General features: G+C 53.7%; 1 protein-coding gene across 4 annotated transcripts; it reads left to right on the top strand.

Moving 5' to 3' along the window:
* Window positions 1-13627: 13627 nt before the first annotated feature.
* LOC102454843 (mast cell protease 1A-like) lies at window positions 13628-22795 on the top strand. 4 transcript variants are annotated; one of them, XM_075911825.2, is made up of 5 exons: window positions 13628-14061; window positions 16784-16931; window positions 17392-17605; window positions 19540-19797; window positions 21978-22789. In XM_075911825.2, exons 1-5 carry the CDS (start codon window positions 14004-14006, stop codon window positions 22119-22121), a joined length of 822 nt encoding a protein of 273 aa, XP_075767940.2. In that variant the 5' UTR covers window positions 13628-14003; the 3' UTR covers window positions 22122-22789. The 4 variants fall into 4 exon arrangements, with proteins under 4 accessions (XP_075767940.2, XP_075767942.2, XP_075767939.2 ...); XM_075911827.2 differs by having other exon boundaries at window positions 13704-14061; window positions 17470-17605; window positions 21978-22776; XM_075911824.2 differs by lacking the exon at window positions 13628-14061 and adding an exon at window positions 14145-16309 and having other exon boundaries at window positions 21978-22795.
* Window positions 22796-24208: the final 1413 nt, after the last annotated feature.

Genomic DNA, 24208 nt, shown 5'->3' with positions numbered 1-24208 from the left:
TTCGGGGTTTGGAACGGGTCCCGTATGAGGAGAGATTAAAGAGACCAGGACTTTTCAGCTTGGAAAAAAGGAGACCAAGGGGGGATAGGATCGAGGTCTATGAAATCATGACCAGTGTGCAGAACGTGAATAAGGAAAAGTGATTTACTTGTTCCCATAATATAACAACAAGGGGTCACCCAATGAAATGAATGGGCAGCCGTTTTAAAACAAATAAAAAGAAGTTCTTCACACAGTGCACAGTTAACTTGTGGAACTCCTTGCGGGAGGAGGTTCTGAAGGTGAGGACTCCTAGAAGGTTTAAAAGAGAGCTGGAAAAATTCATGAAGGGTAAGTCCATTAATGGTTACTAGCCAATATGGGTAAGGAATGGTGTCCCTAGCTTCTGTTTGTCAGAGGGTGGAGAATCACAGCAGGAGAGAGATGGCTTGATCATTACCTGTTCGGTTCACGCCCTCTGGGGCACCTGACACTGTCCACTGTCGGCAGACAGGACACTGGGTGGATGGACCTTTGGTCTGACCCCATATGGCCTTCGTTATGTTCTTGTGTTCTATTTTTAAATTATAATATTTTCCCTTCCATTTTTTTAAGTAGCTAATTTTTGTATAAGAAGCCTTCTTAGCATCACGCAGACTAAAAACCTGCTAAGACAGGTTATTGGGAGTGTTTCTTGTCAGGGATGGAAAAGGACTTTCAGAGTTTCCAAAGTTTAGAGATTTCAACATGAGATTGTTGCTCTTTAGCTTTATCTGGGGATGTTCGAACTAGGGTGGTTAATGTAGGCAACCGAAGTTGCAAATGAAGCCCGGGATTTAAATTTCCTGGGCTTCATTTGCATCTTGCCGGGCGCCGCCATTTTTAAATCCCCGCTAGTTCGGACTCCATGCCCGCGGCTACACGCAGCACGGAGTAGGTAGTTCGGATTAGGTTCTCTAGTCCGAACTACCGGAATAGAGAGCCTCCCCGGTGGGGAGGACTGGGGAGGCCCTGAGGGGCTGTCAGGAACCCTCAGAGCCTCCCCAGTCTTCCCCACCGGGGGCTCGTGCCCCATTCCTCCCTCACGTCCTTCCACTTACCCCTCCCTAGCCCCCCTTCCTGATGTCAAATAAAAGACACGTATGTTCAGAAATAGAAACTGGGTTTATTGAACAAAACTGGGGGGGGGGGATGGACCTCTGGGGAGACTGGGAAAAGGAGGTGGGAGAGGGGAAGAGAGAGGGTGGGAGAGGGGAGGGGGAAACCTGGGAAGAGGGATCTGGAAGGGGGAAGCAAGGGGAAGAAGGGGAGAGGGGAAGCTTGGGGGTCTCACCGGACCAACCTGACTTTCATGCTAACCTGCTCCTGGGTTCGCATGTGGCCTTTGGTGGCCAGGCTGGCAGCTATCCCGACATAGATGGCTGCATTCCTCTGTCTAGTGCAGAGATCATGGATGTTGGGGGCATCCCCCCCAAACCTGAATAAGGTCCATGAGCTCCACCCTGGACCAGGAAGGCGCCCGCCTTCTTCAGCCCCTGGCAGGCTCCTGGGAGCTGGCAGACTGCTCCTGGGGAGCGGTGGAGGGCTGGCTGCCAGTGGCTTGCGGGCTCCTGCTTTGGGGCCACTGGGTCAGGGGCCCCGGTGGCCACTGCTGGCTCTGGGCTGGCAGGCTTGGAGCTGACACAGGCACTGTGGCCAGGGTCTACCCCTTTAATGGCTTTGGGGCGGGGGGAGAGGAGAGTAAGTTTTCCTGGTTGTGCCCAGGGTGGCCACCAGGGCTCCCTGGGAAGGGCTGGAGGCCCCCTATTTCGAATGAAGTGTCTACACAGCACTTAATTCGAAATAGCTATTTCAAATTTGGTGTTACTCCTCGAAGAATGAGGATTACCAAATTTGAAATAAGGGCTCCGCTATTTCAAATTAAATTTGAAATAGCAGTTAGCCTGTGCAGACGCTATTAAAGTTCATTCGAAATAACTGCTGTTATTTCAAATTAACTTTGTAGTGTACACATACTCTTATATTCCTGGCCTTCACAGCCTCCTCTGGCAAGGAGTTCCACAGGTTGACTACCCGCTATGTGAAGAACTTTCTTTTATTAGTTTTAAACCTGCTACCCATTAATTTCATTTGGTGTCCTCTAGTCCTTCTATTATAGGAACTAATAAATAACTTTTCTTTATTCACCCTCTCCACACCACTCATGATTTTATAGACCTCTATCATATCCCCCCAGTCTCCTCTTTTCTAAACTGAAAAGTCCCAGTCTCTTTAGCCTCTCTTCATATGGGACCTGTTCTAAATCCCTAGTCATTTTAGTTGTCCTTTTCTGAACCTTTTCCGCGGCCAAACACACCTGTTTTATCAGGTTTCTATTCTGCATGATGCTAAGAAGGTCTCTCATACAAAAATGAGCTACTTTAAAAAAATTGAAGGGAAAATTATGATTTAGCAATAGGAGCCATCTCTTCTAAGATCAATACTGCTGGAACAAAACAGGTCTCTTTTGGGGAATATCGAGCTGAAGTTTAGTGGCATAAACATTAGAACATTAGAGCGGCCGTACTGGGTCAGACTGAAGGTCCATCTAGCCCAGTATCCTGTCTGCCGACAGTGGCCAGCGCCAGGTGCCCCAGAGAGGGTGGACCGAAGACAATGATCAAGCGATTTGTCTCCTGCCATCCCTCTCCAGCCTCTGACAAACAGAGGCCAAGGACACCGTTTTATCCCCTGGCTAATAGCCTTTTATGGACCTAACCTCCATGAATTTATCCAGCTTCTCTTTAAACTCTATTATAGTCCTAGCCTTCACAGCCTCCTCTGGCAAGGAGTTCCACAGGTTGACAACACGCTGTGTGAAGAAGAACTTTCTTTTATTAGTTTTAAACCTGCTCCCCATTAATTTCATGTTTAAGACACACTCACACAGCACACCTCTACACCGAGGGGAGTTGACGAATGTATTCCAATTAAAAAATTAGCTGTAAATGGCAGTGCCAACACACAGAACAACACCTGAGAGGAATGGGAAAGCTGTTAATTGAGGGATATTTGCATGGCTGTCCCAATAAAAAAAAAAAGTATCTGAAATCCTGCAGGGCTGCAAAGTTTTACAGAACACACAAAGATTTTAATTTACTACAGCCACTATTTAGTGAGATCAACTGCTGTTTACAGACAGATCTAATGCAAAGAAATAGCAATGGTGCCCAGTATAGGCTATTTAGTACAGATTTTGTATACAATAAACATAGAGGGTATGTCTACACTACCCTCCTAGTTCGAACTAGGAGGGTAATGTATGCATACCGCACTTGCTAATGAAGCCCGGGATTTGAATTTCCCGGGCTTCATTAGCATAAGCGGGGAGCCGCCATTTTTAAATCCCCGCTGCTTCGAACCCCGTGTAGCGCGGCTACACGGGGCTCGAACTAGGTAGTTCGGACTAGGGTGCCTATTCCGAACTACCGGTACACCTCGTTTCACGAGGAGTACCGGTAGTTCGGAATAGGACCCTAGTCCGAACTACCTAGTTCGAGCCCCGTGTAGCCGCGCTACACGGGGTTCGAAGCAGCGGGGATTTAAAAATGGCGGCTCCCCGCTTATGCTAATGAAGCCCGGGAAATTCAAATCCCGGGCTTCATTAGCAAGTGCGGTATGCATACATTACCCCGCTAGTTCGAACTAGCGGGGTAGTGTAGACATACCCTCAGTGAGTTATTATGCTGTAAAAGAGAGAGATTACCTAGCAAGGCCATCCCAAGCCTAGAAAACGACCATGCAAAGGAAGAAGATAAAATCGAACCGTTTTGAAGATAAGAGCATTTCTTAAGTTTTGACTAACCACGATCAGAAAGACCCAACTTCTAACAACTGACATTCTACTGGCTCTTTAAAGAAATCATCATTTTTATTCCATCACCGGCCCCTTTTCTAAGATGCAGGTAGAGCTCAACAAACCCAGTCTTGACTGAGACCGCAAGCCATAAAATGACATTAACTGTAAACTGTTGAAAGCAGGGAACCACTTTCCCCTTCATGGCCAATACAAGTTGCAAAGAATTGACCGTAGCAGGTTTTACACAGGAAAACATTCAGAAAGCAGCGGATACCCAAAATGGCTATTAAAAAAATAGGGGAAACATAATTATTTAGTAAAAGGAGATGCCTCTTTTAACACCCACCCTGATTGGTCCTAAGGATGCAGGACAGACCAGGTTCGAAAGAGCTGGGATACAACAGAGTCCATTTTAGGAATATTTTGGACAAGTTCAGGGACATAAATAAGTTTCAGATACTCTAGCCAGGGGCTGAAGAAACACCAGCTAAGGGCCAGATTCGGTCTGCCAGGGTTAATTTCTGCATGGCTGTACTTTCCTCACCTCTCTGGGCATGGGGAATCCTAGCTCTCATTCCCTGTTGCCGCCAATCCTGGCCAGTGGGATCCAGGATCACCTATACGGTGGAGGTGCATGGAAATATATAGGCAGTAGCCCACCAGCGGAGTACAAAACCTACGGCAAGCACAGAGGACCAAAATCAGGCCACAAAATGAGTCTCACCTGCTAAGGGACAGAAAAGGCAATGAGAAGAAGGTCTTGAAATGCGTGAGGAGCAAGAGAAAGATTTAGGAGACTGTCGGCACACTGCTGAGCTGGAAAGAAACATCCTTATATGAGCCATGAAGACTTGTAGGGGGCTGGAGAATACCTCATGGGAGAGACGGGGAGTTCTCGTGCTCTGTGGCTGCTGTCTCAGGTATAGGGGCAGCCTGAAGGAGTGGGCCGGGGGAGGAGAAGGCTACAGGGCTTTATGTAATTAGGTGTCAGGTCCTCGACTCCTGCCCCACAGCCCGGAAGGCTCCGAAGATGCCATTGAATGAGACGAAAAGCCGAGATTTGCAGGTGATCCCTTGAGTCCGGCCACCGGAGCCCTTTGAAACACACGGAGCTATGTCAGGGGGCTCGAGACCTGGTGGAGAAATCGAGCCAGGGCCTCTGAGTGATTTCAAGCAGCTTTGTGAGGTCTAGCATTGAAGGTGTTTGTGAGATTTGAAGATCTGGAGAGGCGGGGTCTGGTTTCCTAGCACTCAGCTCATTGAGTGGGGCGGTTTGCTCCGTAGTTACCCATGTCAGCCATGGGGCAGGCCCCAGCTCCAGCATTGTCCATTTAAGGCCTTCCCCGTTGCCCATCACCATGGTATCTGCGCTCCTCCAGGTGCACCACTTTGTGGGTGACATGCTCTATACTGTCTGGGAGAATTTCTGCTCTAGGCTCTGTGCCCGGGCTCCAGGAACCCATAGTAGAGTCCCCGTCCCCTCCTCGCTGCTCTGAGACGAGCACTGGGGAGGACGTAGGGAGCCCAGCCAAGCCAACGGGTGACTCGGCATCGCCCGCGTTCTCCACCAGATGAGCTGTTGAAGCAGAGGAGATGGGTGAGCTGCAGATGAGCCAGAAGGCAGGGGTGCGGGATCCTGGAAAGCAACAGGGAATGGGGGCTGTGTGGGGAGGAGGTTGCTCTGTTCGAAAGAAGCCTGCTCTAGGCTCCTTATCCTTGAAAGAGGCTGTTCTCCAGCAGCTCCCTCCTTTGCCTCCCCCACCCCTCGTGCAGACACTTGAGAGGAATTTGATGCTGAGGGTTCTGTGAGCACCTGCGTTGTACCAGCTCCCCATGTGGGCAGAGAGCACGTGATCTCCGGTTTGCAGCCGGCTCTATAAATCGACCAGGGCTGAGGCACAAGCTCTGTTGCTTTCCCCAGACGGTGACGATGCTGCTCCTGATCCTGCTGCCCGTGGCCTTTCTCCTGCCCCCCGGCGCTGGGGCTGGTGAGTGTGGGGCTGCAAATCCTGGCTCCTCCCCAGAGCCAGATGATTCTGCCGGGGTGATGGCTGGTTCCTAGGACACAGCTCAGGAAGGGTTTAGAGGTGGGGGGTGATAATGGGGCCTGGGTGATGGAGCTGGTCCTGAGATGAAGCCCCAGAGGGATGAACAGAGGGACACAACCATGGGATTCTAATTAGGAGTTGGGAGCAGGCTCAGAGTCACTCTTCTTACCTGGGGCCCTTGGATGTATCCCCCTGAGCTCCAAAACCACAGGACCCCAGGGCTGGCAGAGACCTCAGGAGTCACCGAGTCCAGCCCCCTGCCCAAAGCAGGAAAAAACCCAACTCAGTCATCCCAGCCAGGGCTTGGTCAAGCTGGGACTTCAAAATCTCTAGGGATGGAGATTCCACCCCCTCCCTAGGGAACCCAGCCCAGCGCTTCCCCTCCCGCTTAGGGAAATCGTTTTTTCCAATCTCCAACCTAGACTTCCCACATTGTAACATGAGCCCATTGCTCCTTGTTCTGCCACCTGCCCCCACTGAGAACAGCCTCTCTCCATCCTCTTTGGAACCCCCCTGCAGGGAGTTGCAGGCTGCTCTCAAATCCCCCCTCACTCTTCTCATCTGCAGACTGAACCAGCCCCAATCCCTCAGCCTCTCCTCATAGGTCATGTGCTCCAGCCCCAAATCATTTTGGTTCCCCTCCGCTGGACCCTCTCCAATGCTCCCACATCCTTTTTGTAGTGGAGGCCCCAGAACGGGACGCAATGCTCCAGATCCGAATAAAGGGGAATAATCACTTCTCTAGATCTGCTGGCAATACACTTCCTAATGCATCCTGATAGGCCATTAGCCTTCCTGGCTATCATGGCACCCTGTTCATTCATAGCCAGCTTGTCTGCTTCTCATCAAATCAACAGAAAAGCCATCCACTCATCAATTAGTTGATTAAACTATATTCAGCATCCCTAGCCACTGCTCTGCAATGTATCTGCATCTCCCCCTTGCTTGGTTCATCTGGGAGAGGTTCACTGCCCCATCTAGTGGTACTGAAGCCGGTTACACCGAGACTAATGTGTGCACTGTACAGCCTTAGTTGAGAGCCAGCTGGCTTTTAGCTCATGCAGTGGATGTTCATATACTAAGCTCCAGAGTCCCAGGTTCAATTCTGCCTGCAGACGACCTGGCTTTATGGGCGTCACACCTAGCTTACTCCCATGTGATCACCTGCTTACACTGCCTTTCAGGTTTGATGATGTTTTGCTCTCTCTTCTGTCTTCCCAACCCTGATTTTTTACACGGATTTTCTAGCCGTGATTTCAGCCAGCTAGCAGACATGATCAGAGTTAGCCTGAAATTTATTTTTTCCTTTGGGAAATTTCAACTTTTTGTTGACAACCTCTCAAGTGATTTTTTTCCCCAGTATCTTTAGATGGGTTGTTTAAAGACGTATGCCTAAAGGGAGAAAAGAAAAAACCCCAAAGGAGGTGATATCTCATCGTGCGTATGCATCTCATAAATAAGTAAGTGTTTGCTGTGTCTCCTTGGCAAGGTGTGAAACAACGTAAGTGGTTATATGATTGATCTCTTAGGGTATGTCTAGACTACAGGTTTTTGTCAACAGAGGTTTTGTCAACAGATAGGGTGTGTCTAGACTACATGCCTCCGTCGACGGAGGCATGTAGATGAGCCAGATCGGCAGAGGGAAATGAAGCCGCGATTAAAATAATCGCGGCTTCATTTAAATTTAAATGGCTGCCCCGCTCTGCCGATCAGCTGTTTGTCGGCAGATCGGGGCAGTCTGGACGCGACGCGCCGACAAAGAAGCCTTTCTTGATCGGCACAGGTATGCCTCGTGAAACCAGGTTTACCTGTGCCGATCAAGAAAGGCTTCTTTGTTGGCGCGTCGCGTCCAGACTGCCCCGATCTGCCGACAAACAGCTGATCGGCAGAGCGGGGCAGCCATTTAAATTTAAATGAAGCCGCGATTATTTTAATCGCGGCTTCATTTCCCTCTGCCGATCTGGCTAATCTACATGCCTCCGTCGACGGAGGCATGTAGTTTAGACGTACCCATACTGTCAACAAAGCTTCTGTCGACAAAGAGCGTCTAGACTACATCCAGTTCTGTTGACAAAGCAAGCAGCTTTGTCGACATAATAGTGTGGACGCAAAGGACAGTGTAGACGCAATAATGCCTTCTATCCACAGAACTCTGTAGACAAAAGGCGTTATTTCTCGTAGAATGGGGTTTACATACGTCGACAAAACTGCTGAGTTTTGTTGACGTTATGTCGACATAACTCAAAGGCAGTGTAGACGCAGGTATAGTTTTGTCGACAAAAGTCCACTTTTGTCGACAAAACCCTGTAGTCTAGACACACCCTTAGTGTGCATTTACACAGCAACTGATGTTATTCCACAGTTGCAGAGTGCAAGTCTACACTATAAGCCTTTATTTCAAAACAATGCTGAGATGAAGCACATCTTCCCCGGACACCCTTAACCCTCATTTCATGAGGAGTAAGAGAAATCAGAGGAATACTGCTCATCTTTCCACTTCTTGACTTACTGGAGAAAAATTGGAGAAGGTCCAGAGAAGAGCACCCCGAATGATGAAAGTTCTAGAAAACATGACCTGTGAAGGAAGACTGAAAATGGGTTTGGTTTTCTTGGAAAGGAGAAGATTGAGAGGGGACATGAGAGCAATTTTCAGGTATCTAAAAGAGTGTCACAAGGAGGAGGGAGAAAAAATTGTTCTTGCTGGCCTCTGAGAATAGAACAAGAAGCAATGGGCTTTACCTTCAGCAAGGGAGGTTTAGGTTAGATATTAGGAAAAAGTTCCTACCTGTCAGGGTGGTCAAACACTGGAATAAATTGCCCAGGGAGGTTGTGGAATCCCCATCTCTGGAGATATTTAAGAAGAGTAGATTAAATACATGTCTATCAGGGATGGTCTAGACAGTACTGCGTCCTGCCGTGAAGGAAGGGGACTGGACTCAATGACCTCTCAAGGTCCCTTCCAGTCCAGTATTGTATAATTCTATGATTCCTGCTGCGTGGACAAACCCAAAATAATCGACTTCGACTTCGGCTATGCAACAGATGTTGCCAAAGCTGTGTGGCTTATTTCGGCTTTAGTCCTTCTGCGCAGACAGTCCCATGTTTTGTCAATAGTCAAACACAATTGGCTTTATAAAAATCCATCTAATTACAGAAAAAACATTCAGTAAAATAATGTCTGGAATGACAATTTTGGCGTGAGGGAGAGTTACAAGGCAGGAGAGGAAGTGGGTAGGGAAACAGAGGGCTGCAGGACTCAGACATTTGATAGGACAAACCAGGAAATTCCTGGTAAGCCTGTCGTATCTTGAACTTTTCTTGAGACTCTCTGTCACGGTCTACAAGTCTATCTATGTTGCCCAAGCTTAGGAGACCTCGGCTCCGATCATTGGTGGTTGGTCATTCTTTGGAGTTCCGGCCTCGTGTTACTCATCTTTCCAGCCATGTCAGCGCCCTGTTTAGCCAACGTCTTCCAGGTTTATTGACCTTCAATTAACACTTGGTATGGCATGTTTCCTCATAGTCATTGGAGAAAATAAATCCCTCTGCAGTCTGTCTTGATGAGTTCTAATGGATGGAGCAGCACCAGTTGGGTACATTGACGGAGGGGGCCCAGCATTTCGTTTCCTGCCCAATTCATCTGAAATGTAGCTCCCAGGAGCAGTTAGGAGCATGGATTAAAACCCATTTGCTTCTGGTTGGCAGAAAATCACTGACCTTATTCCCCCTCCCATGGCTGCGTATGGGGATGGGCGTTTCGTTGAGATTTGTCAGTCTAGTGGGCCGGTAATATTTCCGGAGATGCTGGGCCTCTGGGGGACATTTGGAGAAATAAACGCCATCGTGGGATGCTTTTGGGAAATGTTTCATTGTCTAGACCAGGCGTTTGAAAAATATAGTCAGCGGGCTGGATTTGGCCTGCCAAGCTATCAGATCTGGCCAGGGGATACTGGGCTCCCCCCTTGCCTTGACCCACCTGCACGCCACTCAGAAATGTGACTGCTGGGCCGTGTCTCTTTCAAAACTGTAAGCCGGGGTATTAAGGCTTCAGGCACTGTGCCTGCACCCAGCAGAATCCTACTGACTGATTTCTCACCAGAATAAGAGAAATGTATCTGAATAACAGGCAGCCAGGAAACACCATGCTCCCTCCCCTCCAGGGGCCATAATTATCACACACACATATGCCTACAACCTTTCCAGGGACAGGGAGGCTGCCTCAGAAACATGCTGGGAATCCAGCCTTACTCCTGTGTGTTTGGCACCGATGCCTGCCAGTAAGGCCTGAGCTGTTGATTTGCCAGCCAACACCCTGGGGTCCCTCCCATCCCTTCCCGCCCCCCCCCCCCAGTGAACTCCATGGCTCCAGGCACAGGGATCCTGCAGGAAGAGCATCACAGAGGAGGCATTCCAGCTGGGGGGCTCCCCTTTGGGATGGGGGAGGGACTCGATCTCTACCTGATGCAGAGGGATGATGGCACTTTTATGTGCACCTGTTCTCTCACAGGTGAGATCATCTCATCTCATCCCCCACCCTGAATAACCTCACACTGCTACAGGTACCGCCCCATCCCATCCCCCACCCCCAGTGACCTCACACTGATACAGGTACCACCCCCATTCCATCCCCCACCCCCAGTGACCTCACACTGATACAGGTACCACCCCCATCCCATCCCCCACCCCCAGTGACCTCACACTGCTGCAGGTACCACCCCCATCCCATCCCCCACCCCCAGTGACCTCACACTGCTGCAGGTACCGCCCCATCCCATCCCCCACCCCCCAGTGACCTCACACTGCTGCAGGCACCGACCCCATCCCATCCCCCACCCCCAGTGACCTCACACTGCTGCAGGTACCGCCCCATCCCATCCCCCACCCCAGTGACCTCACACTGCTGCAGGTACCACCCCATCCCATCCCACACCCCCAGTGACCTCACACTGCTGCAGGTACCACCCCCATCCCATCCCCCACCCCCAGTGACCTCACACTGCTGCAGGCACCGACCCCATCCCATCCCCCACCCCCAGTGACCTCACACTGCTGCAGGTACCACCCCCATCCCATCCCCCACCCCCCAGTGACCTCACCCTGCTGCAGGTACCGCCCCATCCCATCCCCCACCCCCCAGTGACCTCACACTGCTGCAGGTACCGCCCCATCCCATCCCCCACCCCCAGTGACCTCACACTGCTGCAGGTACCGCCCCATCCCATCCCCCACCCCAGTGACCTCACACTGCTGCAGGTACCACCCCATCCCATCCCACACCCCCAGTGACCTCACACTGCTGCAGGTACCGCCCCCATCCCATCCCCCATCCCCAGTGACCTCACACTGCTGCAGGTACCGCCCCTATCCCATCCCCCATCCCCAGTGACCTCACACTGCTGCAGGTACCACCCCATCCCATTCCCCATCCCCACTGACCTCACACTGCTGCAGGTACCACCCCATCCCATCCCCCATCCCCACTGACCTCACACTGCTTCAGGTACCGCACCGTCGATCAGGTTCACAGGTTCTGCTGTGACGGGTTTCACGCCTGTTCCCGGGGGATAGCGGAGAAGCTGCATTTTCGTTTCCAGGCCGGGCTCTTGTGCATGTGCTGAAGCTTCCCCTGAAAATTGTCTTGCAGCTTTTCGTAGCCATTACCCTCAGCACCACGCTCGGTGCTGTCAGGTTTATGATTGGCCTAAAACTTTTTTATTGTGAGATTTAGCCCTTTCTCACAAGGAGGCCGGACAGCACCGGGGCAGGAGAGGCCCTGGGTGGGCAGAGGTTTAGCACAGACAGTAGCCACCAGCTGTGCTGGGAAGGCAGCGTAAGGGGAGAAGCCTAAATTTGTCTAGTTGTCTGGAAATACCTTGTTTTCAAGAGAAATAGGAAACATTCTGGTGTGAACTTATAAAGGGTTGTCGCAGCCGCTGTGTGACGACCCCTGCCCACCATGGACATGAATACGTTTAACCTTGAGCAACTGATTTCAGGTCCCCCTTTCCGTTTTCAGCTCACGCTCTGCTGGTTGTGTTGATCTTCCTGTGACGTGCGTGTCATTCTCGTGTGCAATGTGAGACAGGCAGAGTAAGGAGCACTTGCTGATTGTGAAATGTGTGAACGGAAAGCCCCAGTGTCAGGGCAGTCGTATGCAAACAGACTTCTGTCCTTACGGCTTAGCCATGGCCAGTTGTGGGGGAGGGACGTGGCTTCCTGCGGAGACCTGCAGAAACCTCCGAGTCAGCAAAGGAGCGCTGGGCCGGCTTCTTTCTCATACTCAAGATCTGGGGATAAGGCCGCTCGGTGAGGCATGGCCCAAGGCCCAGAGCACTGCACAGCTGGTGCCCTGTGAAGCCGGGCATATGGAATGCACAGCTGGAGCTGTGGAATGCACATAGGCTGTGGAATGCACAGCTGGGCCTATGGAATGCACAGCTGGCCCTATGCGATGCACAGCTGGAGACGTGGAAAGCACAGCTGGGCCTATGGAATGCACAGCTGGGGCTATGGAATGCACAGCTGGCCCTATGCGATGCACAGCTGGAGACGTGGAATGCACAGCTGGGCCTATGGAATGCACAGCTGGGCCTATGCGATGCACAGCTGGGCCTATGCGATGCACAGCTGGAGACGTGGAAAGCACAGCTGGGCCTATGGGATGCACAGCTGGGCCTATGGGATGCACAGCTGGGGCTATGGAATGCACAGCTGGATCAAGGCCTACCCAGAGTTGAGCCCAGGCAGCTGTGCTGCCCACAGGAGGTTCCTCCCTCCCCACCCTGCGCTGGGCAGGTGGTGAATGTGGCTGGTGCTCTGCTGTGCAGGGGAGACACCAGCCCCCTTAACTCACAGGAGGGGGAGGGAACACGACCCACATGCAGAAGGGGATTGGGAACAACTTATTGCAGGCCTGGGCCTGAGGGTTCCAGGCCTCAGGTGAGGGGCTGTAGGGCTCCCTGCCCCTCTATCCAGCCACCCCCCACATCTGGTTCCTGCTAGGAGCCAGCTGAGTTGTTTAAGGTCAGTTTTACTTCCAACTTCACTAGAAGAGTTCTGGGTGGCCGAAAACTCCACCCAGTCAATAGCAGGAGAGAAGTGAAACCTGCCAACGCAGGGGATGATCGGACTTAAGGCTGTATAGTTAACGGAGAAGTATTCAAGGCAACAGAGCCTGGGGAACTGCACCCTTGGGTTCCTCAGAGGCTGGCTGGAGCAATCTCAATGCAGGTCTTGTTGAGGAAGCGACCTCGAGGGCCACGTGAGGTCTCTTCCGACCCGACGATTCCATGATTCTCATCGAACGACGCTTTTGCGGGAGCGTTTTATCTGCTTTTGGGGGCCGCGCTTTAGGGAGGATGGGGGGAGATTCCAGATTCCAGGGGAGAGCAACACAAATGATCAATAGTTTTGGAAAGCTGGGAGGAAAAGGAGGTTCCCATACTCTGTGGGTGCTGTCTACGCAGTAACGGGGCACCCTAAGGGAGTGGGAGGGGTGAGGAGAGGACCAGGGGCTTTGTGCATTTTGGGGTCACCTCTTCAAGCTCTTCCTCCCGCCCCCACCTCTTTGGCTCAAACCATCTCATTTGCAAGAGAATCCGAGAGTCAAAGACGATCCCACAACCCCACCTTGTTGTGTGAGGGGACATCGGCTCTTTCGGGAACCAGAGGGATATGATAGCTGTCATGCCATCTGCACAGAGACTTCCCTGGTGCCCATCACCGTGGACTCTGTCCTCCACCAGCTCTGCTGCCTGGGACGTGGCATGTCCCCGGCCTCGGGGAGAGTTTCTGCCACGGGATCTGTGGTCGGGTTCCAGGAACCTTCAGTTAGTTCCTCATTCCTGGCCACAGCTGGGCAGGAAGTGTGGAGCTGAGCCAAGCCAGCGTTCTCCAGGGGGCCCTGCTTCCAGATGGTTGGGGCACCATCCTGTTGCAGGGGGACTTTCCGGGGGCTCTTTCCTCCAGAGGGAGGGTGCTTTCCAGCCACCAGCTGACTCCCTTGGCCCCACACATATCAGCAGTGGTTTCTGAATCCCCCACCAGGGGAGAACGTACATGACTTCGGGGTTGCTTCTGGCTCTATAAAGCCCCCAGGGCTTTGTCACAAGCCCTGTCGCTTTCCCCAGACAGAGACAATGCTGATCCTGATCCTGCTGCCTGTTGCCTTTCTCCTGCCCCCCAGGACTGGGGCTGGTGAGTGTGGGGGCGATCAGCGTTTGTGGGGAACAGAGCGGGGAGCTCTCTGGGCTGTTTGCAAATCTCAGCTCCTCCCCAGAGCCAGATGCTTCTACCATCTGGTTCCTAGGACCTAGATAAGGGAGGGTTTGGGGGGTGAGGGAGCCTGAGTGCGGGAGCTGGTTACGACATAATGTCCCTGAGAAATTCAGAATGAAAGTGAGAAAATGAGAGAGACACGGGGGGGGTTTCAGATAGGGGCTGGGAACTTGTACTCCTGGGTTCTCTCCCCAGTGTGCCTGTGGGGTCCAGTGATTAGCACAGGAAGGGGGAGTTGGGAGCCAGGACTCCTGGGATTCTAGTTGTATGTTCCTTTCCCTGGGCTGTCATGAAATTAAAGCTTTTTGGGGCACAGTCTGGGCAGCTCCCAACCCAACAGAGCCCTGGTCTCGGTCGGAGTCTCTGCCGCACCCGGCACAACGTGCGCCCTGCTCTGGGCGTGGCACCATATTAAATACCAGCTACAGGCTCTCAGCACAGGCTCATCGATATGGCACCAGACTAACATCCAGGAGCCCTCTCTGGGGGAGTTCAACGCAGAGCGTCACACTAACTCCATTGGCTTTCACTCCTCTGATTTTCAAACACATCTGAAGTGCGGCTGGGTCGGCGCTTCCCTGATATTGATTGAAACCGGGCTGATAGCCTCTGAAACGCCCTCCCGACTGGCTAACCTCACAGAGCCAGTGCTGGGTCGACCCACAGGAAAACCTCCCAATGGGGGGTTGCCAGGGGTCTAACCAAACCACCTAGTCCGACAGGCCACCCCTCCCTTCCTCATTTTTCCCATTTCGCCCTGTGCCGACATCCTTCCATTTCCATAGCTCGTCTGCCCCTCCTGTCCCTTCCACCCTCCCGTCTTTAAACCGATCTCCTCGCTTTGATTTCCCCCACCTGGGTGGACACCTGTCCAGAGTGAGTCTGAAAATTGTTGTTGTTCTCCTTAACCTCTGAGGATAGAAGAAGAAGCAATGGGCTTAAACGGCAGCAAGGGAGCTTTAGGTTGGACATGATGGAAACTTCCGATCTGTCAGGGGGGTGAAACGCTGGAATAAACTGCCTAGGGAGGTTGAGGGCAGGAGACTTGTCTCGATGACCCCTCAAGATCCATTCCAGTTCTTCTGTTCTGAGATTCTATGGAATATTTGTATGGGAATTTCAAATTTTCATTGAAAAAAACCCCAATCTTAATTTTTTTTCTAGTAACATTTGAGTAAAGAGAGAGGGAGAAAACAAACAGCAAAATACACTGAAACGTCGCATGATTGCTTATGATGTGAAATATATCCTCTCACATCTTAGCATGGCTGGAAACATTGGGGGTTCTGCAATACGAGTGGTTAGAATCCTTCTCTGAAACCCCCCAAAGTGAATTGTTTTTCTTTTGTAATGTTTTATTACTTTTCTTAATTAATTTTTAGGATATATGGGAAGAGGGAGCAAACAAGCCACACAATGCACCTAAACATCTCATAATGCACAGACATGTCTTAAGATATTAAATATTTCCGACCTCATGTTAGCCAGGCCAGAAGCATTGGGTTAGAGGCACCAGGAGGGGTGAGAATACCAGTCCTATATTGCATTGCACAGTTTGCAAACCCAATTCCCTTTAGAGTAGGCCAGCTAGTTACAGAAGTGCTATTAAAGTCAGCAAAAGGCTGGAAGCAAAAATCAGACAAGAGGGACAGATACAGGGAAGGGAAGAACATGGGGAGGGAAGACGAGAGGTTGCAGGAGGGATCTATGCATTCGAGAGGAGTGTTCAGAACATCCCAGGACAGCCTTTCAGGTCCCTGACAGTTTTTCTCGGGAACAGTCAACAGCTCTTTCCGTGATAGCAAAGTTTAGGACATTTCTGCTCCAATTTTGCATTACCGGCCACTTTTTGGGATTTCCGTGCTTGTGCTACTCGTGTGTTCACCACGGTTCGTGCCCTCCTGAGCCAAATTCTCTTGGATTTATCCAGCGCACCGGGAACACTCTCTGGGTGGAAGATTTCATTGACTTTGATAGAAAAAAAACATTCTCCCATTCTCTCCTCCTTAAAGCCGAGGGGTCTAGGAGCGCTGGGGGTGAGTTAGGAGTCCCGGCTGATGGTGCAGCACCGGTTTTGAACATATGAAGAGGAGCCCAGTGCATCCTCTGTATTCTTTCCTGCGGAATTCATCTCATGGCTGGGCCCAAGGAGCAGTCTGGAGGATGGGTGATTATCTATTTCCTTTTGGCTGGAGGAAAATAACCGGCCCGATTCCTCCTCACATATAGGGGATCGGTGTTTGGTTTGAATTTGCCGACCTGCTGTGCCGATCATGTGCCCTAGGCACTGGCCAATGGGGTGACACGTAAGGAACCAAACGCTGCTGTGGGATAGGACAGGGAAGACAGCAGGGCTAAGCAGACGGGAGCTGGGTGTGTCCGTTTCACCTCTTGTCATTTTCTCTTGTCCGATTTCGCACCCAGTCAGGTGAGAGCTGCAGATTTAACCTCTGGCCCCATGGGGGGCCCAGTGTGGGGAAGAGGAGAGCAGGGGGCTGGGATAAAGGCCCAGGGAGCCACCAGGGAGAGCATCACTGGAGAGACATGAGGCTGTGGGTCTCCCCTTCGGGGTGGGGCGCTGGGTCCCAGCCTGGCCGGGGGAGACAATGGGGTCTTTTCTATGAATCTGGCTTCCCCCTAGGTGAGATCGTCGGGGGGCATGAAGCCAAGCCCCACTCCAGGCCCTACATGGCCTTTCTGGATATACAACATGGAGACAGATACAGGCACTGCGGCGGGTTCCTGGTGGCGAAGAACTTTGTTCTGACGGCCGCTCACTGCCAGGGAGAGTAAGTGCCTCTGGGCTGGGATTTAGGGGCAGGTCAGATCAGCTGGGGAGGGGGGAACCGGGATCTCTAGTGCCGGTATGGGGGGCAGGGAAGGGGAAGGGGGTGGCCAGGCTGGAGGAGCAGAGCCCAGGGGTCTGATCTGCTCAGGGGGCGTCGGTGAGTCTCTAGGGGCCTCTGCAACCCACGGCCCAGCCCCAATGCTGGGTAAATCAATGGGGCTGCGGCCAGAGATCCCAGCTGGATCTGGTCCCTTGTCCAGGGTTGGGTGGGGCAGGGCAGAGGGTCACAGCCCCAGAGCAGCTCTGCAGGGTGCTGGGCTGGGGGGATGGGCATGAACACTTGCAAGGATGGAGATGGGAGAGGTAAATTGGCTGGGGGGAGGGCTGACACCCAAGACTAAAGGGCAAGGAAGGAATCTGACACCCGGCCTGAGAGCCCCGGGCTACCCCGTCCCCACAAGATCAGAATTTATGAACCAGAAAAACACCTGTCCGAGACCGGCCCCGAACGCCCGAGGTGCTGCTCTCGGCTTTTACAGCGGGATCAGTGTGTACCTGGGAGCCCATAACCTCAGCCACCAGGAACCGAGCCGACAAGTGATCCCCGTGAGCTGGCAGATCCCCCACCCGCGGTACAACAAGAAGACTTTTAATAATGACATCATGCTGCTGCAGGTACCACCCCCATCCCATCCCCCACCCCCAGTGACCTCACACTGCTGCAGGTATCACCCCCATCCCATCCCCCACCCCAGTGACCTCACACTGCTGCAGGTACCACCCCATCCCATCCCCCGCCCCCAGTGACCTCACACTGCTGCAGGTACCACCCCATCCCATCCCCCACCCCCAGTGACCTCACACTGCTGCAGGTACCGCCCCCATCCCATCCCCCACCCCCAGTGACCTCACACTGCTGCAGGTACCACCCCATCCCATCCCCTGCCCCAGTGACCTCACACTGCTGCAGGTACCGCCCCCACCCTGTCGCCCACCTCCAGCGACCTCACACTGCTGCAGGTACCACCCCATCCCATCCCCCGCCCCAGTGACCTCACACTGCTGCAGGTACCACCCCATCCCATCCCCCGCCCCAGTGACCTCACACTGCTGCAGGTACCACCCCATCCCATCCCCCACCCCCAGTGACCTCACACTGCTGCAGGTACCACCCCATCCCATCCCCCACCCCCAGTGACCTCACACTGCTGCAGGTACCACCCCATCCCATCCCCCACCCCCAGTGACCTCACACTGCTGCAGGTACCACCCCATCCCATCCCCCACCCCCAGTGACCTCACACTGCTTCAGGTACCACCCCATCCCATCCCCCACCCCCAGTGACCTCACACTGCTTCAGGTACCGCCCCCATCCCATCCCCCACCCCCAGTGACCTCTCACTGCTGCAGGTACCGCCCCATCCCATCCCCCACCCCCAGTGACCTCACACTGCTGCAGGTACCACCCCCATCCCATCCCCCACCCCCAGTGACCTCACACTGCTGCAGGTACCACCCCCATCCCATCCCCCACCCCCAGTGACCTCACACTGCTGCAGGTACCGCCCCCATCCCATCCCCCACCCCCAGTGACCTCACACTGCTGCAGGTACCGCCCCCATCCCATCCCCCACCCCAGTGACCTCACACTGCTGCAGGTACCGCCCCCATCCCATCCCCCACCCCCAGTGACCTCACACTGCTGCACGTACCACCCCCACCCCATCCCCCACCCCCAGTGACCTCACACTGCTGCAGGTACCGCCCCCAGCCTGTAGCCCCACCCCCAGTGACCTCACACTTCTGCAGGTACCGCCCCATCCCATCCGCCACCCCAGTGACCTCACACTGCTGCAGGTACCACCCCCATCCCATCCCCCGCCCCCAGTGACCTCACACTGCTGCAGGTACCACCCCCATCCCATCCCCCACCCCCAGTGACCTCAGACTGCTGCAGGTACCACCCCATCCCATCCCCCGCCCCCAGTGACCTCACACTGCTGCAGGTACCGCCCGTATCCCATCCCCCACCCCCAGTGACCTCACACTGCTGCAGGTACCACCCCCATCCCATCCCCCACCCCCAGTGACCTCACACTGCTGCAGGTACCACCCCCATCCCATCCCCCACCCCCAGTGACCTCAGACTGCTGCAGGTACCACCCCATCCCATCCCCCGCCCCCAGTGACCTCACACTGCTGCAGGTACCACCCCATCCCATCCCCCACCCCCAGTGACCTCACACTGCTGCAGGTACCGCCCCTATCCCATCCCCCACCCCCAGTGACCTCACACTGCTGCAGGTACCGCCCCCATCCCATTATCCCACCCCCAGTGACCTCACACTGCTGCAGGTACCGCCCCTATCCCATCCCCCACCCCCAGTGACCTCACACTGCTGCAGGTACCGCCCCCATCCCATCTCCCCACCTCCAGTGACCTCACACTGCTGCAGGTACCACTCCATCCCATCTCCCCACCTCCAGTGGCCCCAGAGTTTGGGGTTTTCCTGGGGATGGTTTTGCTGGGGACAGTTTTGCTGGGCACGGTGTATGTCTTTTTACCCGCGAGTAATTCATATTCATCCACCTCACTGCTGTGTCCCAGCTGGCTTACCCTCCGAACGCGAGTGAATATGTGAAAACCCTCGCCTTGCCGCACGCTGGCGAGAGGGTGGACCCTCGGTCGGTGTGCAGTGTGGCTGGGTGGGGCTTAACTGTCCCAGGGGACGTGAGATCTGCGGCCAGCGCACTGCAGGAGGTCGATGTGGATGTGCTGGACGACGGGAATTGCATGTACCACAGTTACAACCCCATCACAATGCTGTGTGCCGGGGACCGATGGCAGCGCAAAGACTCTGCCGGGGTAAGTCTGCCCCCACCTTTAAGCTCCTTGGGGAAATCCCTGGGGTTCATGTGTGTGTCCCCCTAACCGTACTGGTGAGCTGAGAGAACTTGGTGGGGAGGAGGAGAGCGGGGCGAGCAAAGACTGGAGATCAGTGTTTCTGAAACTGGCAGTCAGAGGAGAGCAATAGAGTTCACAATGGCTGCCCTTAAAGGGGCAGGCAACTTTTTTTTTTTTTGTTCCTCATTAAAAAAAATATTGTTTGGTGTTCCTTGGTGTTAAATCCTGGAGGGGAACTTCAAGGAATCCATTCTGAAGCCCTCGAAGAGGGGAAAGTGATCAGGAAGAGTGAACATGGATTCACCAAGGGGAAGTCCTGCCTGACCAACCTGATTAGCTTCTCTGACGATGTGACTGGCTCTGTGGACATGGGGAAAAGAGGAGACTCAAGATCTATACAGTCATGAGTGGGATGGAGAGAGTGAATTAAGGAGAAGTTATTTGCTTGATCCCATAATATAAGAACTAGGGGCCACCCAATGAAATGAATAGGCAGCACGTTTAAAGCACTGTTGTAACACAATATTTCTGTGTTTGGGGAATATTTAGTAGAAGTTTAGTGACATGAACATGTTTAAGACACGCTTGCCTAAAAACATTCTCCGCTAAGGGGAATTGACATGTATTTCAATTAAAAATAATTAGCAGTATGTTGCAATGCCAAGTTTAACAGACTATACTCAGCGTACAGCAACAGTCAAAAAGCAAAGCGAATGTTAGAAATAATTAAAAAAGAGAGAGAGAATAAGACAGAGAATATTTTATTGCCTCTCTATAAAACCATGGGATGCCCACATCTTGAATACTGCTTACAGATGTGGTTGCCTCTTCTCAAAAAAGATCTCTTGGTATTGGGAAGGTAACAAAAATGATGAGGTGTTTGGAACAGGTCCCCTATGAAGAGAGATTAAAGAAACTGAGACGTTTCAGTTTAGAAAAGAGGAGATGAAGGGTGGATATGATGGAGGTCCATACATTTATGGCTGGTGTGGAAAAAAGTGAATAAAAAAAGTTATCTACTTGTTCACACAACATCAGAACTAGGGGTCACCCAATGAAATGAATAGGCAGCCAGATTAAAACTAACAAAAAGAAGTTTTTCTTTACACAGCGCATAGTTAACCTGTGGAATTCCTTGCCAGAGGATGTTGTGAAGAATAGGACTTTAACAGGGTTCAGAAAAGAGCTAGATTGATTCAAGGAGGTTAGGTCCATCAATGGCTATTAGCCAGGCTGGGTAAGGAATGGGGTCCCTAGTCTCTGTCTGTCAGAGGATGGAGATGGGTGGTAAGAGAGAGATCGCTTGGGCATTCCCTGTTCAGTTCACTCCCTCTGGGGTGTCTGGCATTGGCACAAGACACTGGACTAGATGGGCCTTTTGCTTGACCCATTCTGGCCATCCTAATGTTGTTCTTAGGAAGGCGGTGGATGTGACTGACCTCGACTTTAGCAACACTTTTGAGAAGGGCTCCCACAGTGTCCTTGCCAGCAAGATATAAAAATCTGGATGGGATAAATGGACTGTCAGGTTAATAGAAAGCTGGCTCGACTGTCAGGCCCAATGGGTATTGGTCAATGGCTCGATGTCGGGTTGGCAGTTGGTTTCTAGCGGAGGGCCCCAAGGATCGGTTCTAGCACCAGTTTTGTTCAACATCTTTATGAATGACCTGGAGGAGGGGAGGGGTTGCGTCCTCAGCAAGTTTACGGGTAACACTAAGCTGGGGGGAGAAGTAGAGACGCTGGAGGGAAGGGAGAGGGTCCCGGGTGATCTAGAGAAATTAGAGAATTGGGCCAAAAAAAATCAGACGAGTTTCAACAAGGACAAGTCCAGAGTCCTGCCCTTGGGCCGGAAGAATCCCAAACATTGCTACAGGCTGGGGACCGACGGGCTAAGCAGCCGTTCTGCAGAAAAGGTCCTGGGGGTTCGGTGGACGAGAAGCTGGAGATGACTCAACAGGGCGCCCTTGTAGCCAAGCAGGCTACGAGCATATTGGGGGGCATTAGGAGGAGCATGGCCAGCAGATCTAGGGGAGAGATTATTCCCCTTTCTTCGGCTCTGGGGTGGCCACATCTGGAGAAACGCGTCAGTGGGAAATGATTCCTTGGCCTGTTCTGCATCCGTGGCCTGTTTTGTTCTGCAGGGCGACTCCGGCGGCCCCCTGGTGTGCGGGGGTAAGGCCCAGGGCATCGTCTCCTGGGGGTTCGACGCCCCTCCAGGCGTGTACACAAGAGTCTCCTCTTACACCCATTGGATCCAGGACATCCTGAGGAGATGGAAGCCCTGAGCCACGCCAGGCATCACCGCGCAGACCAGAGCTTCTGTCCTGCGGAGAGGCCCAGGGCCTGCTTTGCCGAGGGGCTCAGCCCCCCCACATCCCAGCTGGAGGATCTGCCTCCCCCCAGCCATTAATCTGCTCAGCTAGCACCCGGCTCGAGGCCAGCTCTTGCTAGGGAACAGCTGGGCCGTGTGAGTTAGGAGCCAAACCCTGACGCGGACCTGGCGGGTTGTTGCTCTCCGTGGTGTGAGCCGGGCGAGTGTCGGAGATTGGCCCCGTAACGTCCACCTGCATGTCCCCCCTGGAACTGCCCCCGGCTCTGCCCTCTTTCGGCCTTCCCCACATGCTGGCCCCCTGAAGCATCCACCCCCGCTCCAAACACGCCCGGTCTCGAGGCAGCCAGGTCGGCGGGAAGGAACTCCAGGACGTCTGTGCTGATCGACTGCTGATAAAACATCGGCCCCGATCCTCCCCTGCCCGGCTGCGTTCGGCTCAGCTCCCCTCCCCTGCTGTCTGCCCCACCGCCAGCCAGTAATAAAGTCAGGTTACTAAAGATTCGGGTCCTGACGCATCCACCCTGAGCTTTGCCGTACGGAGCAGCTGCTGGACCTGCCCAGGCCAGGAGGAGATGGACCTTACAGGGGAGGCCGGGCTGGCAGTGAATGATCTAAGTTGGGACCGAGGTGTGACAAAGTGGGGGAGCTCTGGAGGGGTCTGAAGGGGTTGCATGCGGGGGGGCACTCAGTGTCCCTGGGGGTTCCAGCCAGCGGGGAAGAAAGGGCGGGTCGGACAGAGGGGCCAGGTGACCCCAGAATGGCCATGGAGGGGCTGCTGGGGGGATCGGAGGCTGGGCTGGAAAGCGGGGGCTACGAGACGGGGCAGGGGGCAGGCGGACCCCACCGGGCTACAGAGGAGACTCACACGGGCTGTGCCCTAAACCCCAGCCAGAGCGAAGAAGGGGGAGCAGACTCCCCAAATGAGCCCCCCTGTTTCCCCACAACACGAGAGGCCCACACGCAGCAGCCCCGGACCGGACGAGGGATCCCGACCTCGGAGAGGTCAGTGAGCAAATTCTCACACGTCCTAATGTAGCATCCGGCTGGACAGCGCTGGCCACAGACCGTTCCCAGGGGAGCTGGGGGGTCGCCCCACACATGGTGCAATTTGGCACGAGTTCCTCTCCCAGAAAGGGCAGCTCTTTACATTTCCCCTCCGGCCCCTTGGGAGGGCGCAGTCCAGACTGGGGGAGAGGGGAGGGAAGGGATTCAGGCCAAGGGATCCCTCAGAGAAAGTGAGTGGGGTGGGGCTGTGGGTACCTGTCTGTGGGGTGGGGACATCGGTCACCAGCCTGGCCAGAGAGACATTGAGGGTCTTCATATAAATCTGATCTCCCCCAAGGTGCAGCCCCATCCCCCACACCCCAGTGACCTCACACTGCTGCAGGTACCACCCTCATCCCATCCCCCACCCCCAGTGACCTCACACTGCTGCAGGTACCACCCTCATCCCATCCCCCACCCCCAGTGACCTCACACTGCTGCAGGTACCACCCTCATCCCATCCCCCACCCCCAGTGACCTCACATTGCTGCAGGTACCACCCCATCCCATCCCCCACCCAGTGACCTCACACTGCTGCAGGTACCACCCCCATCCCATCCCCCACCCCCAGTGACCTCACACTGCTGCAGGTACCACCCCATCCCATCCCCCACCCCAGTGACCTCACACTGCTGCAGGTACCACCCCCATCCCATCCCCCACCCCCAGTGACCTCACACTGCTGTAGGTACCGCCCCATCCCATCTCCCACCCCCAGTGACCTCACACTGCTGCAGGTACCGCCCCATCCCATCCCCCACCCCCAGTGACCTCACACTGCTGCAGGTACCGCCCCCATCCCATCCCCCACCCCCAGTGACCTCACACTGCTGCAGGTACCACCCCATCCCATCCCCCACCCCCAGTGACCTCACACTGCTGCAGGTACCACCCCATCCCATCCCCCACCCCCAGTGACCTCACACTGCTGCAGGTACCGCCCCATCCCATCCCTCAGTCAGAGGTGAGATGGATCCTGCAGAGACTGATTCTTGG

This window comes from Pelodiscus sinensis, chromosome 30, assembly GCF_052426305.1.
Source record: "Pelodiscus sinensis isolate ZL-2025 chromosome 30, ASM5242630v1, whole genome shotgun sequence".
NCBI lineage: Eukaryota > Metazoa > Chordata > Testudines > Trionychidae > Pelodiscus > Pelodiscus sinensis.
This window is presented reverse-complemented; position numbering and strand designations above follow the sequence as displayed.